At 34.6% G+C, this 15,491-nt stretch overlaps 1 protein-coding gene across 3 annotated transcripts in view; it reads left to right on the plus strand.

The window, feature by feature from the left end:
- The window catches only part of TECRL (trans-2,3-enoyl-CoA reductase like), a 132,115-nt gene that overhangs the window by 23,417 nt on the left and 93,207 nt on the right, over positions 1-15,491 (plus strand). For all 3 annotated transcript variants that reach the window (XM_033214557.1, XM_033214559.1, XM_033214558.1), the window contains exon 2: positions 4,663-4,714. In XM_033214557.1, coding sequence (XP_033070448.1) covers positions 4,663-4,714 — 52 coding nt within the window. The remainder of the gene's footprint in view (positions 1-4,662; positions 4,715-15,491) is intronic.

A 15,491-nucleotide genomic window follows, 5' to 3' on the forward strand; every position in this document is an offset into this window, starting at 1 on the left:
CGTCTCGGCCTCCCAAAGTGCTGGGATTACAGGCTTGAGCCACCGCGCCCGGCCAAATTCAGTTAAATTTAAGAAATGAAAGAGTTATACGATCTGAAGAGAATCCATAGTATAACTCAGTTAAATTTAAACATTTAAACCTTGTTAAAACACATATTTTTTCAGATTCACTGTGTACTGTCAATTTTATTCGTAGTGAAAATTCTTGCTATTCTACAAAATACTGAACACATTTTGAAGGTATAAAAATTATCTTCCATATATTGCTTACTTATCTGAGCAATCCTAAGGTTATTTATTAGTAAAATAACATTTGCTTACTGAGAAAATCCTTGTCCATTCTGAATAAAATATGCAAATATACATTCTATTTGCTAATCTACTACCTTCTTTATCTTTGTTTGTTTGTTTGTTTGTTTGAGACAGGGTCTCGCTCTGTCACCCTGGCTCCAGCATAGCTGGGACTACATACACATCCCCTATGCCCTGCTAATTTTTTTTTTTTTTGAGATATGGGATTTCTGCCATGTTGCCCAGGCTCTTCTTGAAGCCCTGGACTCAAGTGATCCTTCTGCCTTAGTTTTCCAAAGAGTTTATTCTACAAGCCTGAGCCACCAAGTCTGGCCTAAAATCTTCTAATGGAAATTCTCAAAACTATTTTTTTCCGTTTTTCTGAATTAATCAAGCTTAACATGTGATATTTTTTGGCAATTTTCTTCCTTGTGTCTTGAAAAACAGCTCTGTTTAAGTAGGAAACCTGCACTGACATTTTGTATTTCTCTGTGTATCTGTGTCTGCATTTTCACACCACTATATCTAATTATTTATATCAGTTCATCTTTTACTTTGGTTTTATTTCTATATATTTACTTTTAGACAAGTTCTTTGTTTTAATAAAGTTTACTGACAAATTTAGGTTTTTATACTACAATAACCCCATCAAATGAATGTCAAGTGGTTGCTGTTTTTTATTATAATTTAATTTTTATTGCTCTAATCAGGATGAGCAATATTTTGGAGACATCTGTGCATCTTAAGAATTTACTGTTGGCCAGGGGCGGTGGCTCAAGCCTGTAATCCCAGCACTTTGGGAGGCCGAGACGGGCGGATCACGAGGTCAGGAGATCGAGACCATCCTGGCTAACACGGTGAAACCTCGTCTCTACTAAAAAATACAAAAAACTAGCCGGGCGAGGTGGTGGGAGCCTGTAGTCCCAACTATTCGGGAGGCTGAGGCAGGAGAATGGCGTGAACCCGGGAGGCAGAGCTTGCAATGAGCTGAGATCCGGCCACTGCACTCCAGCCTGGGCGACAGAGCGAGACTCTGTCTCAAAAAATAAAATAAAATAAAATAAAATAAAAATAAAAAATTACTGTGAAAGTGGCTAAAATATGGTTTTAAAAAGAAGCAATATTATAAAAAGGGATTTCTGTGAAAAACTGTAGTAAATGCATATTGGGCAAATTCAAACAAATTCTAGATTAAATGCTTGAATGAAAAAGCTTTTTTGTTTTCATCAACTTAATGTAGAGAAAGTAATAATAACTCAAATTTTAACTATAATCAGTTAAAATTTAGAAGTAAATTTTTGGTTTAACTACCATCATTTGACTTGCCTACTCAGTATTTTAAGACTCATTTTCTTTTAAGAGAAAGAAACATTAATGAAGGGAATATTAAGGTTTCAAATGTAGAGTTTCACATACTCCCATCTGTATAATTATGGAAATGAATAAATTATCACGATGATAGTTTATCCTTTTTAGGATGTTGTAAAACTGACTAAGAAGTGGAGGTTATGATAACTAAACTCCCTGATGAAGCCACTTAGACATCAATTTAGTCATCAGAAGCTCTTATATGCTCAGTTAATTATCATATTTTCCTCTCTTTGTGCTTTCAGTACAACTAAAGGACTGAAAAGAGCAGAAAAGCACAATCCTATGCCTAATTGAATACATGTCTGAATCATTTAGTAGTTAATTTTTCTGATTTAATTTGTCCAAAATTACTGCAGAAAGGGCAGTTCTCAAGGATTTATTCAAAATCAGCACTTTTTTAACACGTGAAAGTCAAATGAATTTTTTCTAAAATGTTAAGAGCTTATAATACATTACTATTACACATGAAGGTTTCTTTCGGGAAAATGATGTTAGTCTTGAAAATAAGAAAATTCAGGCAGGGCGCGGTGGCTCAAGCCTGTAATCCCAGCACTTTGGGAGGCCGAGACGGGCGGATCACGAGGTCAGGAGATCGAGACCATCCTGGCTAACACTGTGAAACCCCGTCTCTACTAAAAAATACAAAAAACTAGCCGGGCGAGGTGGCGGGCGCCTGTAGTCCCAGCTACTCGGGAGGCTGAGGCAGGAGAATGGCAGGAACCTGGGAGGCGGAGCTTGCAGTGAGCTGAGATCCGGCCACTGCACTCCAGCCCCGGCGACAGAGTGAGACTCCGTCTCAAAAAAAAAAAAAAAAAAAAAAAAAAAAAGAGAAAATAAGAAAATTCAAAGTAAAATGCATGTACCAAATTAGAAGGCTGTCAATTGCATTATTCTGGTGTGGAGAATGGCATACAGCTTTTGCATATCAGATTAAGAAACTTTGATCTTACTCTGTTTTTACATGTTTGCACTCACAGCTTTATTTCTGACTTCTATAAAGTTAATTAAAACTTATTGTCTGCTCTGTGGTGTACTACATGACAAAACAAAACAACAGTAATACTAGGTAATTATCCTCAGCTCCGTATAGATTGAGCAACCAATGCATAATACAAAATAATGACCCTCATAAAGTGCTAGATGAACACATATCAAACCCAAATTGAGGGATTGTTGATTATGAAAATTATTTTTTATTTAAAATTAATTGGTCCTTGATATGACTAATGAACAAATATTTGTTACTCTAGGGAATATCATGCGGTCTTTACTCCACTGTCAGAGAAAGCAACATATAAAGGTGCTGAATGAGTAAGAAATTGAGATGAAACAATGGACACTGTTAAAACAATATTTTAAAATTAAATTTAAATATTAAAGGTTAATAACCAAAATTAAAATATATGCAAAAGTATATACATCTATATTACTCTCCCTATAAACTGTTTTAAATTTTTTTCTAACATCTTTCAGAGAAGAGCAATGCCATGAAATATTTATAATTATATATACACAGAATGTTTTAGGATCATTTTGCTATTAACAGCATAACACAAATTGGAATTCCTATTACTTTTTAGGGTTTAAATCTTATAATTCTCTTATTTAGTAAATCATATACACACAGGAAATCATAAAAAAATTCTGAACAGTATACTGAATGCTTAGTCACAATCCTGTTAAGTAGAGGGTGAAATATGTAAAAATAAATGTATTTGTTGTTATACTTTCAGTGTATAATAAAACATCAAACGTAATGTAACAATATTAAGAACTACATGGTTCTTATGGACTATTATGCACCAACATTTTATGTATTTTTCATTTAACCCTTTCAAAACAGCTATAAGGGGATTTTAGTGTAGCATAAATAAATCATGTAAACATATGATTATAATACATTTCACTAGTATCATATGCTTATTCAGGGAAAAGAAATATTTTTTTTGAATTATCATGAAAATGTCTTTTGAGACAAATTCAGAAAATCAAAAAAGTATTGGATGACTTGAAGTGTCGGTATGGAACTTTAGTCCTCAATAATTTTCAAATTTAGAAGAATAAAAATATTTTATTCATTTTTTAATTTATAGAGTTCGTTTTAGTAATTTAGAACCAAATATTTTGACAAATTACTATGTACTTAAGGAATCCAACAACAAAAAAAAAACTCACATGCATTTTTTTTTTTTTTTTTTTGAGACGGAGTCTCGCTCTGTCGCCCAGGCTGGAGTGCAGTGGCCAGATCTCAGCTCACTGCAAGCTCCGCCTCCCGGGTTTACGCCATTCTCTCGCCTCAGCCTCCCGAGTAGCTGGGACTACAGGCGCCCGCCATCTCGCCCGGCTAATTTTTTGTATTTTTTTAGTAGAGACGGGGTTTCACCGTGTTAGCCAGGATGGTCTCGATCTCCTAACCTCGTGATCCGCCCGTCTCGGCCTCCCAAAGTGCTGGGATTACAGGCTTGAGCCACCGCGCCCGGCCCTCACATGCATTTTAATGGATATTTAGTACTTTTATTTGGAGATTTAAATAATGTCAGTAGGGGGCTTAAGGTAACTTTTGTCTCATGATATTCAGAGGTAAACATTTTTCTCATTTGTCCATATAAATTAACTTCACATCCTCAGGTACTATTGCTATACATTATTTTAGTTTCCTGTGCATTAAGACATATTTTTAATTGATAGTTTTACGAGATGTGGAAAAATACATCGAATATTTTGGACAAAGAAAATTCAAAAATATATCTTGGGGATAAAATTTGGATTGAATTAATGTGTTAAAACTATTACTGTTGTATACAAACAATTTTTTAAATTATATTTTTACTGATTGCAACACTTCAAGTTTGTCAAAATAGTAATCACTAAAAAGATAAACCAAGCAAAAATTCTTATTGTGTAAGAATTTTAGGATATATTTAAAATGTATTTTCCTTAAATGGATAGAAAACAAATTAACAGTTTTTAAAAATAACTCTATTTTCTTTTCCTTTTCAGGTGACACAGTCATCTACTATTCATGATGTTAAGCAAAAGTTTCACAAAGCATGTAAGTTTTATATATTATTTAGAATTTATATTACAGTTCTTTATTTTCAAATAGGTTTTAATTTTTCTATAAGAGCAATATATGATAAAGTGTATGGAAACTATAGTTTTACAAGGAGCTCAGAAAGGATAGTTTGCTTAATATTTCTTTGGCATAAATATTCTAGCATTTAACTCTAATTGACCCTTTAATCTCCAGAATTTCCAATTTTTCTTCACAAAGTTGTTTTTAATTTATATTTAAACTTCATTGTATTATAAAGAGAAACTTTGTATATACCAAAGACATTAATTGATATAAGTATTTATTTCTATTTAAGGAAAATACTAGGCACATTTTTACTTCCTGTATTTATACTGGTCAAGTATCATTCACACAGAAATCCTTCACACTATTCATCTAAATTATAGGGTTTAATTTTATTAATAAATTTACATCATGAATTAGTCTCTTATTTACTTAAAAATATTTATATTTGATGTATTTCAGTTATATTTTTATTTTTATACTTTCTCAATAAAGTTTACTCCAAATGTTAAATATAAAAATGTCTATAATTATTGGCAAATATTGTTTTTACAAACTTTATTTTTGGAGCAGTTTTTGTTTCATAGAAAAAAATTAAGTAGAAAGTGCAGAGATTTCCCATATAACCATGTCCCCACACATGCCTGGCCTCCCGTATTATAAATATCCCTCACAGAATGGCACATTTGTTGAAATTAATGAATATACTGACAGATCATGATAACCAAAATTCTATTGTTTAAAGTTCTGAAATTGATCCAATAGTCCAATAGACAGTTATTTTTGTATAAACAATGAAATTGACCCTTCTGTTCTTAAAGCTTGATACTATTATTTTATCTGAGTTCTTTCCTCAGCAAAGGGTCCCTTAGCCCGCTCAAAAAGTTTCAAAGAACTAAAACTCACCAGGTCATCACATCGAGACAATAAGATGCTAGGCCCCTCATTCATCATAACTGTGTCCTTTCCCCTCCATAGTTCCTGTTTTCTTACACAGTTACATTTCCTCCCTGTTACATAAACCCCTGATTTTAGTTAGTCAGGGAGACAGATTTGAGACAGCTCCTATCTCTTTGGCTGCAGCACCCAATTAAAGCCTTCTTCTTTTCTCAGTCACTGGCTTTGTGTGCTATGAGCACCCAGACCAAGACTGAACCCCTGGAATTTTGCTAACGGTTCACATTTGGTGTTGTATATTCTATGAGTTTTGCTAGGGAACATTTTTAATATTTTAGATTATTTAAACAAGGTGTATTTTGTGAAAATAATCATGAAACTCACAATTTAATGCATTAAATTAATTACCCTTCACAGTAAATAAGTAGAGCTCTCATATTACTTTATTTTAGGACAAACAAAATAATTACTGAGTACTTTTCTACATATGGAACTAGGCCAAACATAAAGACTAATTCAGTAAAGGTAGAAAACATGCCATAAATTGTCAAAAATAGTTTTATGTGGAAGACAATATATTCATCTAAAGAATGTAGAAATAAATTGCAAATAGTCAATGTACCTAAAATTTATAAACATTTGAGTACAATCTATTTAAAATTTGTAATTAAACAGAAAACCTATACAGGAAGGAATAGAATTGTTTGAAATATGCTTACTCAGTTTAAAATTCTTGAAGAAGTTGACATTTTTTATTTTGCCATGAAGTCATATAGGAATTGGTTATGCTGAAAAGAGCCAGAAAAGCATTATAGTAAGGGACAAAGAACAAAGCCAAAAAGATCTCTCTCTCTCTCTCTCTCTCTCTCTCTCTCTCTATATATATATATATATATATAAAATATATAAAATTAGGAAACTGAAGTTAAGCAGCTTACAAAAAAATCCTAGAAATGTCCTGTTGCAAAAGTGGATAGCTGCCAATACAATAGTATAGTTAGTTTCAATAGCTGTGTCAGGACAATAATTATTGATAGCTATTATTTTATTTCACTTTGTAAGTACTAATCTTTAACAGCTTTACTTAGATTGTGACTTTTTTTCACTTTTTAAAAAGTATCTTTATTTTGAGATTTCAATCATTTAAATATAAAAATAATATTTCAGCATTTTCCTATATATCGTAGTGTATTTCAAAATTTTGCTGATCTTTAGGTTTTACAGATTGAAGACACACAAACACTTTTTGTTGCATTACATTATATAAAGTATTTAAAATAATGTATTTGCCAGTTTTTGAAAGACATTGAAAAATATTGCTAATCCTGAAAAATCTGTGAACATATGGACATCAGTAAAATGAATTTCTCTCACAATGTCCTTAGGATCTTATCTTTTCAGCATATTTTAAAATTAGACAATATTAGGTACTTATTAAAGCACATAAATGTGCACCAAAGAGAGTAATCATATACGTACAAAGCCACATTTGTCAGATTTTTAAAAACTTTACTTTTTGACACCAAATTAATTTTTATGACATTTCTGACATTGTTTGTTTTCAGGCCCTGGAGTGGGAATTTAATCTTGGGAAGAAAAAAAAAAAAAAAATCTCTCAGAAGACATTATTTCCTGAAGGCAGAATTCTTGTTATATGTCTTTTATCTCTATCTTTTTTTGTCTTAGGTGTTTTGATTAATCCTGATATTTTGTCTTCTTACGATTTCTCAGACATTTCAGCTTTACATTTTTCTTTGTTTTATTTTAGAACTTTGTTTACTGTAATATGTCTTTTCTCTACAATCACAATCTTAACGTTCTTCCAAGGTTTATAATTTTTATGTTCTGTTTTGTTATAAGAATAATCTCTTAGGTTACCCTAGTAATGCCACAGCAATGAGACTGGTGAAGAAATAGAAAGAGAGAAAACCATATTCATGAGTTAGCTGCTAAGGCAAGGAGAGAGGAATTTTTTCATGAAAAATAGAAGCATGTAAAACTATAAATTAGATCTATGCATGCACGTACAAACAAGTAATTTCACCCATTTCTTATGCTTTTCTCATTTAATGCAGCAAAAATGCAATACATGAAATGTCCCCAGCTGCAAATCCTCAAGTGGTCTTTATCTTGATCTATTTATTACTTAACACTTGTAATTATTGTTCTTGTTTGCATCTTCAAGTCTCTTCTAGAGAGCTTAAGAAATTTTCACGCTACTCTCTCTTTTATCATGCTCTATTCAGGTTCATTTGCTCATAAGTATTCCATAGAGGAATTGTTCGTTATTTTAAAAACCTAGCTGAAAAATAAAGAACTATTAGTCCCAGTGACACTCTGACTAATACTGTGTAGATATTTTAAAACATTTTTAAGAGATTTAAAAAACTTCTGTGTGTCTTTATTATTTATTCTAGCAGAGTACTACCACCCTATTTCTATTGTTACCCAATTCAACAAATAACCTACCTTTCTCTTGGGATAGAATATGACTTTATGACAGCATATTTAAAAACAAAATCATAACAATTTACATTTAAAGAAATAATTGGTAGTTATTAGCCACTCATAAATGGGGCAGTATCTTGTCTAGATATGATGTAACTAGAGAACAGCTTCAATAAGCATGACAGAACAGTTGATTTTTATAAAGTGGCTAGCTGGGGCAAGAATGAGAAAAATGTTTCTTCCTGCAAAGAAAAGTGAAAAATTCCTATAGTCTAGGTTTCCACAGAAAAGCAGATGAATGTGATATTTTGCATTAATAGAATAAAATATATATTTATGTAAATACTTTGAAAAATTGATAAAGCGAAGGTCTACTTAAAATTTTCTATAGGAACTGGGCACGAATGATTGTAAGCCAGGAAATCTCTAACAGAGATTCAGAAATACCACTGTACAAACATGCATAAAGGTAGAATTTTGTATAAAAAGAGTTTGTAAAATTATTTCTAATTATTTATTATTTGATTGTTTATTATTATAATTATTTGGTTTTGATTAAATGTATTTTAATTATAACTGTTATTGTTTTACAATTTAGTTATAATATAATTTAATTAATTATAATGACAAATTAATTGTATTTTATTGTTGAATTGTGTTTATAATTTACAATCTAAATTACAATGTCATTAATGTAAAAGTAATTATGTCTTTTTATTACTGGGTTTGTAGTTAAAAGTGGTTTGTTTTCACAAGATAAGATGCCCTAAATGGCACTCCAAATAGCATATATAGTTTCTACAGAGAAACTAGTCATCCATCAGTTATAATGGATGACCACTTCTGTGATTATTCAATGTGGGTAAACACCATAATTACAATTAAAATCACAGGTTTGAAGTTGGGTGAAAAAATAGTTTGGGAACATATTGAATGAGATTCAATCTTCATGCAGTAGCAAATCATGCCCTGTATTAAATATTTTCAAAATTATATCAAAATCTATTTTCAAAGCTTATGTCAAAGCTCATACAAAATGTACAGTATGAACTATGTGATATTTTAGTTTAGCTTAGCATATTACTAAGCACATGATTAATAGTTTTCTTTCTGGATAATTCATCATTAACATTGTGGATTCTTACTTGAGATAATAGTTTTATTACACGTTTTGGTAATTTTTAAGTAGTAAGTACTTTTTAGGGTTTCTAGATCACATTTCTTTCTATATAATCAAAATTGTTTAGGATGGTTAAAGATTAAATAGAGGGAACCGTCAGAAATAACGCACATGGAATTTTTCTACTCTCTGATTTTGTGTGGACTAGTAACATATTAGTCAAATTGATAAAAATTACTTGCATTTAAGATAACTAGAGATAATAATGAAAAGGTAAAGATATGAAAAAAACTTACTTCTTGTGAAATTTATGTTGTTATTGCTCTTCTTTGTTTTCTCAAATCTAAATGTCTCTGAGAAATTATTAGCCTCCTGTGCTTTTCAAACATTATCCCTCAGAAACATAACTATTTTAGCTTTCACTGGCATTCTTCACCTGGTGAAATCTATTTTTTATTGGAGATTCCATTTCTTTTTTTTTTTTTTTTTTTTTTTTTTTTAGACGGAGTCTTGCTCTGTCGACCAGGTTGGAGTGCAGTGGCACGATCTTGGCTCACTGCAAGCTCCGCCTCCCGGGTTCACGCCATTCTCCTGCCTCAGCCTCCTGAGTAGGTGAGACTACAGGCTCCCGCCACGCCACGCTAGTTTTTTGTATTTTTTTTTGGCAGAAACGGGGTTTCACCGTGTTATCCAGGATGGTCTCGATCTGCTGACCTCGTGATCCACCCGCCTTCGCTTCCCAAAGTGCTGGGATTACAGGCATGAGCCACCGCTCCCGGCATGGAGAATCTATTTCTAAAACCTATAAAGTTTATATCCAAAAAGTTGTCTCCTAGTACTTATCATCCATATTTCTTCTTCAAATTAATTTGTCTTTGTTAAATTTCTTATTTTCTACCAGTGTTATAGCATCATTATTTCTTGGTTTCTTGACCATTTGAACTACCTTTAAAACATTTTTCTTTAAATTGTCTCTTATGCAAAGTATTCCTATACCTTTCTCCGTGTTTGTTGACATCTTTTTTATAGCAGTAAGAATCATCTTTCTCTGTTTAAAAACCTTCACTTAATTATCAAGATACATATGCCTTCGTGCTCTTTAAGAGAATTTTCCTCACTCCTTCAATCTGTACTCTCATTTTTCTTTTTCTTTTTTTATTATAATCTTTTTTTTTATTTTTTATTTTTTATTATACTTTAAGTTCTAGGGTACATGCGCATAACGTGCAGGTTTGTTACATATGTATACTTATGCCATGTTGGTGTGCTGCACCCATCAACTCGTCAGCACCCATCATTTCATCATTTATATCATGTATAACTCCCCAATGCAATCCCTACCTCCTCCCCACTCCCCATGATAGGCCCCAGTGTGTGATGTTCCCCTTCCCGAGTCCAAGTGATCTCATTGTTCAGTTCCCACCTAAGAGTGAGAACATGCAGTGTTTGGTTTTCTGTTCTTGTGATAGTTTGCTAAGAATGATGGTTTCCAGCTGCATCCATGTTCCTACAAAGGACGCAAACTCATCCTTTTTTTATGGCTGCATAGTATTCCATGGTGTATATGTGCCACATTTTCTTAATCCAGTCTGTCACAGATGGACATTTGGGTTGATTCCAAGTCTTTGCTATTGTGAATAGTACATTACATCCTTTACGGACATGGCACATTATTACTAAGCCCTTTCTAACAATCCTCTACAACACAGATGCCCCCAGTCAGTTAGGTGTCCCTTGTTCACCATCCTCCGTGAAATCAATATCCCGCACAAGTACTAGCTGCAATAAATATACGTGTGCATGTGTCTTTGTAGTAGAATAATTTATAATCCTTTGGATATATACCCAGTAGTGGGATGGCTGGGTCATATGGTACATTTAGTTCTAGATCCTTGAGGAATTGCCATACTGTTTTCATAATGGTTGAACTAGTTTACAATCCCACCAAGAGTATAAAAGTGTTTCTTTTTCTCCACATCCTCTCCAACACCTGTTGTTTCCTGACTTCTTAATGATTGCCATTCTAACTGGTGTGAGATGGTATCTCATTGTGGTTTTGATTTGCATTTCTCTGATGGCGAGTGATGATGAGCACTTTTTCATGTGTCTGTTGGCTGTATGAATGTCTTCTTTTAAGAAATGTCTGTTCATATCCTTTCCCCACTTTTTGATGGGGTTGTTTGTTTTTTTCTTGTATATTTGTTTGAGTTCTTTGTAGATTCTGGATATTAGCCCTTTGTCAGATGAGTAGGTTGCAAAAATTTTCTCCCATTCTGTAGGTTGCCTGTACACTCTGATGGTAGTTTCTTTTCCTGTACAGAAGCTCTTTAGTTTAATTAGATCCCATTTGTCAATTTTGGCTTTTGCTGCCGTTGCTTTTGGTGTTTTAGACATGAAGTCCTTGCCCATGCCTATGTCCTGAATGGTACTACCTAGATTTTCTTCTAGGGTTTTTATGGTGTTAGGTCTAACATTTAAGTCTCTAATCCATCTTGAATTAATCTTCGTATAAGGGGTAAGGAAAGGATCCAGTTTCAGCTTTCTACTTATGGCTAGCCAATTTTCCCAGCACCATTTATTAAATAGGGAATCCTTTCCCCATTTCTTTTTTCTCTCAGGTTTGTCAAAGATCAGATGGCTGTAGATGTGTGGTATTATTTCTGAGGACTCTGTTCTGTTCCATTGGTCTATATCTCTGTTGTGGTACCAGTACCATGCTGTTTTGGTTACTGTAGACTTGTAGTATAGTTTGAAGTCAGGTAGCGTGACGCCTCCAGCTTTGTCCTTTTGACTTAGGATTGTCTTGGCAATGCGGGCTCTTTTTTGGTTCCATATGAACTTGAAAGCCGTTTTTTCCAATTCTGTGAAGAAAGTCATTGGTAGCTTGATGGGGATGGCACTGAATCTATAAATCACCTTGGGCAGTATGGCCATTTTCACGATATTGATTCTTCCTATCCATGAGCATGGTATGTTCTTCCATTTGTTTGTGTCCTCTTTTATTTCACTGAGCAGTGGTTTGTAGTTCTCCTTGAAGAGGTACTTTACATCCCTTGTAAGCTGGATTCCTAGGTATTTTATTCTCTTTGAAGCAATTGTGAATGGAAGTTCATTCCTGATTTGGCTCTCTGCTTGTCTGTTACTGGTGTATAAGAATGCTTGTGATTTTTGCACATTAATTTGTATCCTGAGATTTGCTGAAGTTGCTTATCAGCTTAAGGAGATTTTGGGCTGAGACAATGGGGTTTTCTAAATATACAATCATGTCATCTGCAAACAGGGACAATTTGACTTCTTCTTTTCCTAACTGGATACCCTTGATTTCTTTCTCTTGCCTGATTGCCCTAGCCAGAACTTCCAACACTATGTTGAATAGGAGTGGTGAGAGAGGGCATCCCTGTCTTGTGCCAGTTTTCAAAGGGAATTTTTCCAGTTTTTGCCCATTCAGTATGATATTAGCTGTGGGTTTGTCATAAATAGCTCTTATTATTTTGAGATACATTCCATCAATACTGAATTTATTGAGCGTTTTTAGCATGAAGGGCTGTTGAATGTTGTCAAAAGCCTTTTCTGCATCTATTGAGATAATCATGTGGTTCTTGTCTTTGGTTCTGTTTATATGCTGGATTACGTTTATTGATTTGCGAATGTTGAACCAGGCTTGCATCCCAGGGATGAAGCCCACTTGATCATGGTGGATAAGCTTTTTGATGTGCTGCTGAATCCGGTTTGCCAGTATTTTATTAAGAATTTTTGCATCGATGTTCATCAGGGATATTGGTCTAAAATTCTTTTTTTGTTGTGTCTCTGCCAGGCTTTGGTATCAGGATGATGTTGGCCTCATAAAATGAGTTAGGGAGGATTCTCTCTTTTTCTATTGATTGGAATAGTTTCAGAAGGAATGGTACCAGCTCCTCCTTGTACCTCTGGTAGAATTCAGCTGTGAATCCATCTGGTCCTGGACTTTTTTTGGTGGGTAGGCTATTAATTGTTGCCTCAATTTCAGAGCCTGCTATTGGTCTATTCAGGGATTCAACTTCTTCCTGGTTTAGTCTTGGGAGAGTGTAAGTGTCCAGGAAATTATCCATTTCTTCTAGATTTTCTAGTTGATTTGCGTAGAGGCGTTTATAGTATTCTCTGATGGTTGTTTGTATTTCTGTGGGGTCAGTGGTGATATCCCCTTTATCATTTTTTATTGCATCTATTTGATTCCTCTCTCTTTTCTTCTTTATTAGTCTTGCTAGCGGTCTGTCAATTTTGTTGATCTTTTCAAAAACCAACTCCTGGATTCATTGATTTTTTAGAGGGTTTTTTGTGTCTCTATCTCCTTCAGTTCTGCTCTGATCTTAGTTATTTCTTGCCTTCTGCTAGCTTTTGAATGTGTTTGCTCTTGCCTCTCTAGTTCTTTTAATTGTGATGTTAGAGTGTCCATTTTAGATCTTTCCTGCTTTCTCTTGTGGGCATTTAGTGCTATAAATTTCCCTCTACACACTGCTTTAAATGTGTCCCAGAGACTCTGGCATGTTGTATCTTTGTTCTCATTGGTTTCAAAGAACATCTTTATTTCTGCTTTCATTTTGTTATGTACCCAGTAGTCACTCAGGAGCAGGTTGTTCAGTTTCCATGTAGTTGAGCGGTTTTGATTGAGTTTCTTAGTCCTGAGTTCTAGTTTGATTGCACTGTGGTCTGAGAGACAGTTTGTTATAATTTCTGTTCTTTTACATATGCTGAGGAGTGCTTTACTTCCAATTATGTGGTCAATTTTGGAATAAGTGCGATGTGGTGCTGAGAAGAATGTATATTCTGTTGATTTGGGGTGGAGAGTTCTACAGATGTCTATTAGGTCCTCTTGGTGCAGAGAAGAGCTCAATTCCTGGATATCCTTGTTAACTTTCTGTCTCGTTGATCTGTCTAATGTTGACAGTGGAGTGTTGAAGTCTCCCATTATTATTGTATGGGAGTCTAAGTCTCTTTGTAAGTCTCTAAGGACTTGCTTTTTGAATCTGGGTGCTCCTGTATTGGGTGCATATATATTTAGGAGAGTTAGCTCTTCCTGTTGAATTGATCCCTTTACCATTATGTAATGGCCTTCTTTGTCTCTTTTGATCTTTGATGGCTTAAAGTCTGTTTTATCAGAGACTAGGATTGCAACCCCTGCTTTTTTTTGTTCTCCATTTGCTTGGTAGATCTTCCTCCATCCCTTTATTTTGAGCCTATGTATGTCTCTGCATGTGAGATGGGTCTCCTGAAGACAGCAGACTGATGGGTCTTGAATCTTTATCCAGTTTGCCAGTCTGTGTCTTTTAATTGGACCACTTAGTCCATTTACATTTAAGATTAATATTGTTATGTGTGAACTTGATTCTGTCATTATGACATTAACTGGTTATTTTGCTCGTTAGTTGATGCAGTTTCTTCCTAGCCTTGATGGTCTTTACATTTTGGCATGTTTTTGCAATGGCTGGTACTGGTTGTTCCTTTCCATGTTTAGGGCTTCCTTCAGGGTCTCTTGTAAGGCAGGCCTGGTGGTGACAAAATCGCTAAGCATTTGCTTATCTGTAAAGGATTTTATTTCTCCTTCACTTATGAAACTGAGATTGGCTGGATATGAAATTCTGGGTTGAAAATTCTTTTCTTGGCCGGGCGCGGTGGCTCAAGCCTGTAATCCCAGCACTTTGGGAGGCCGAGACGGGCGGATCACGAGGTCAGGAGATCGAGACCATCCTGGCTAACACGGTGAAACCCCGTCTCTACTAAAAATACAAAAACTAGCCGTGCGATGTGGCGTGCGCCTGTAGTCCCAGCTACTCGGGAGGCTGAGGCAGGAGAATGGCGTAAACCCGGGAGGCGGAGCTTGCAGTGAGCTGAGATCCAGCCACTGCACTCCAGTCCGGGCGACAGAGAGAGACTCCGCCTCAAAAAAAAAAAAAAAAAAAGAAAATTCTTTTCTTTAAGAATGTTGAATATAGGCCCCCACTCTCTTCTGGCTTGTAGAGTTTCTGCTGAGAGATCTGCTGTTAGTCTGATGGGCTTCCCTTTGTGGGTAATCCGACCTTTCTCTCTGGCTGCCCTTAAGATTTTTTCCTTCATTTCAACTTTGGTGAATCTGGCAATTATGTGTCTTGGAGTTGCTCTTCTGGAGGAGTATCTTTGTGGCGTTCTCTGTATTTCCTGAATTTGAATGTTGGCCTGCCCTACTAGGTTGGGGAAGTTCTCCTGGATGATATCCTGAAGAGTGTTTTCCAACTTGGTTCCATTTTCCCCCTCACTTTCAGGCACCCCAAT

The sequence above is a fragment of the Trachypithecus francoisi genome, unplaced genomic scaffold, assembly GCF_009764315.1.
Source record: "Trachypithecus francoisi isolate TF-2019V2 unplaced genomic scaffold, Tfra_2.0 Lachesis_group1, whole genome shotgun sequence".
Classification (NCBI taxonomy): Eukaryota; Metazoa; Chordata; class Mammalia; order Primates; family Cercopithecidae; genus Trachypithecus; species Trachypithecus francoisi.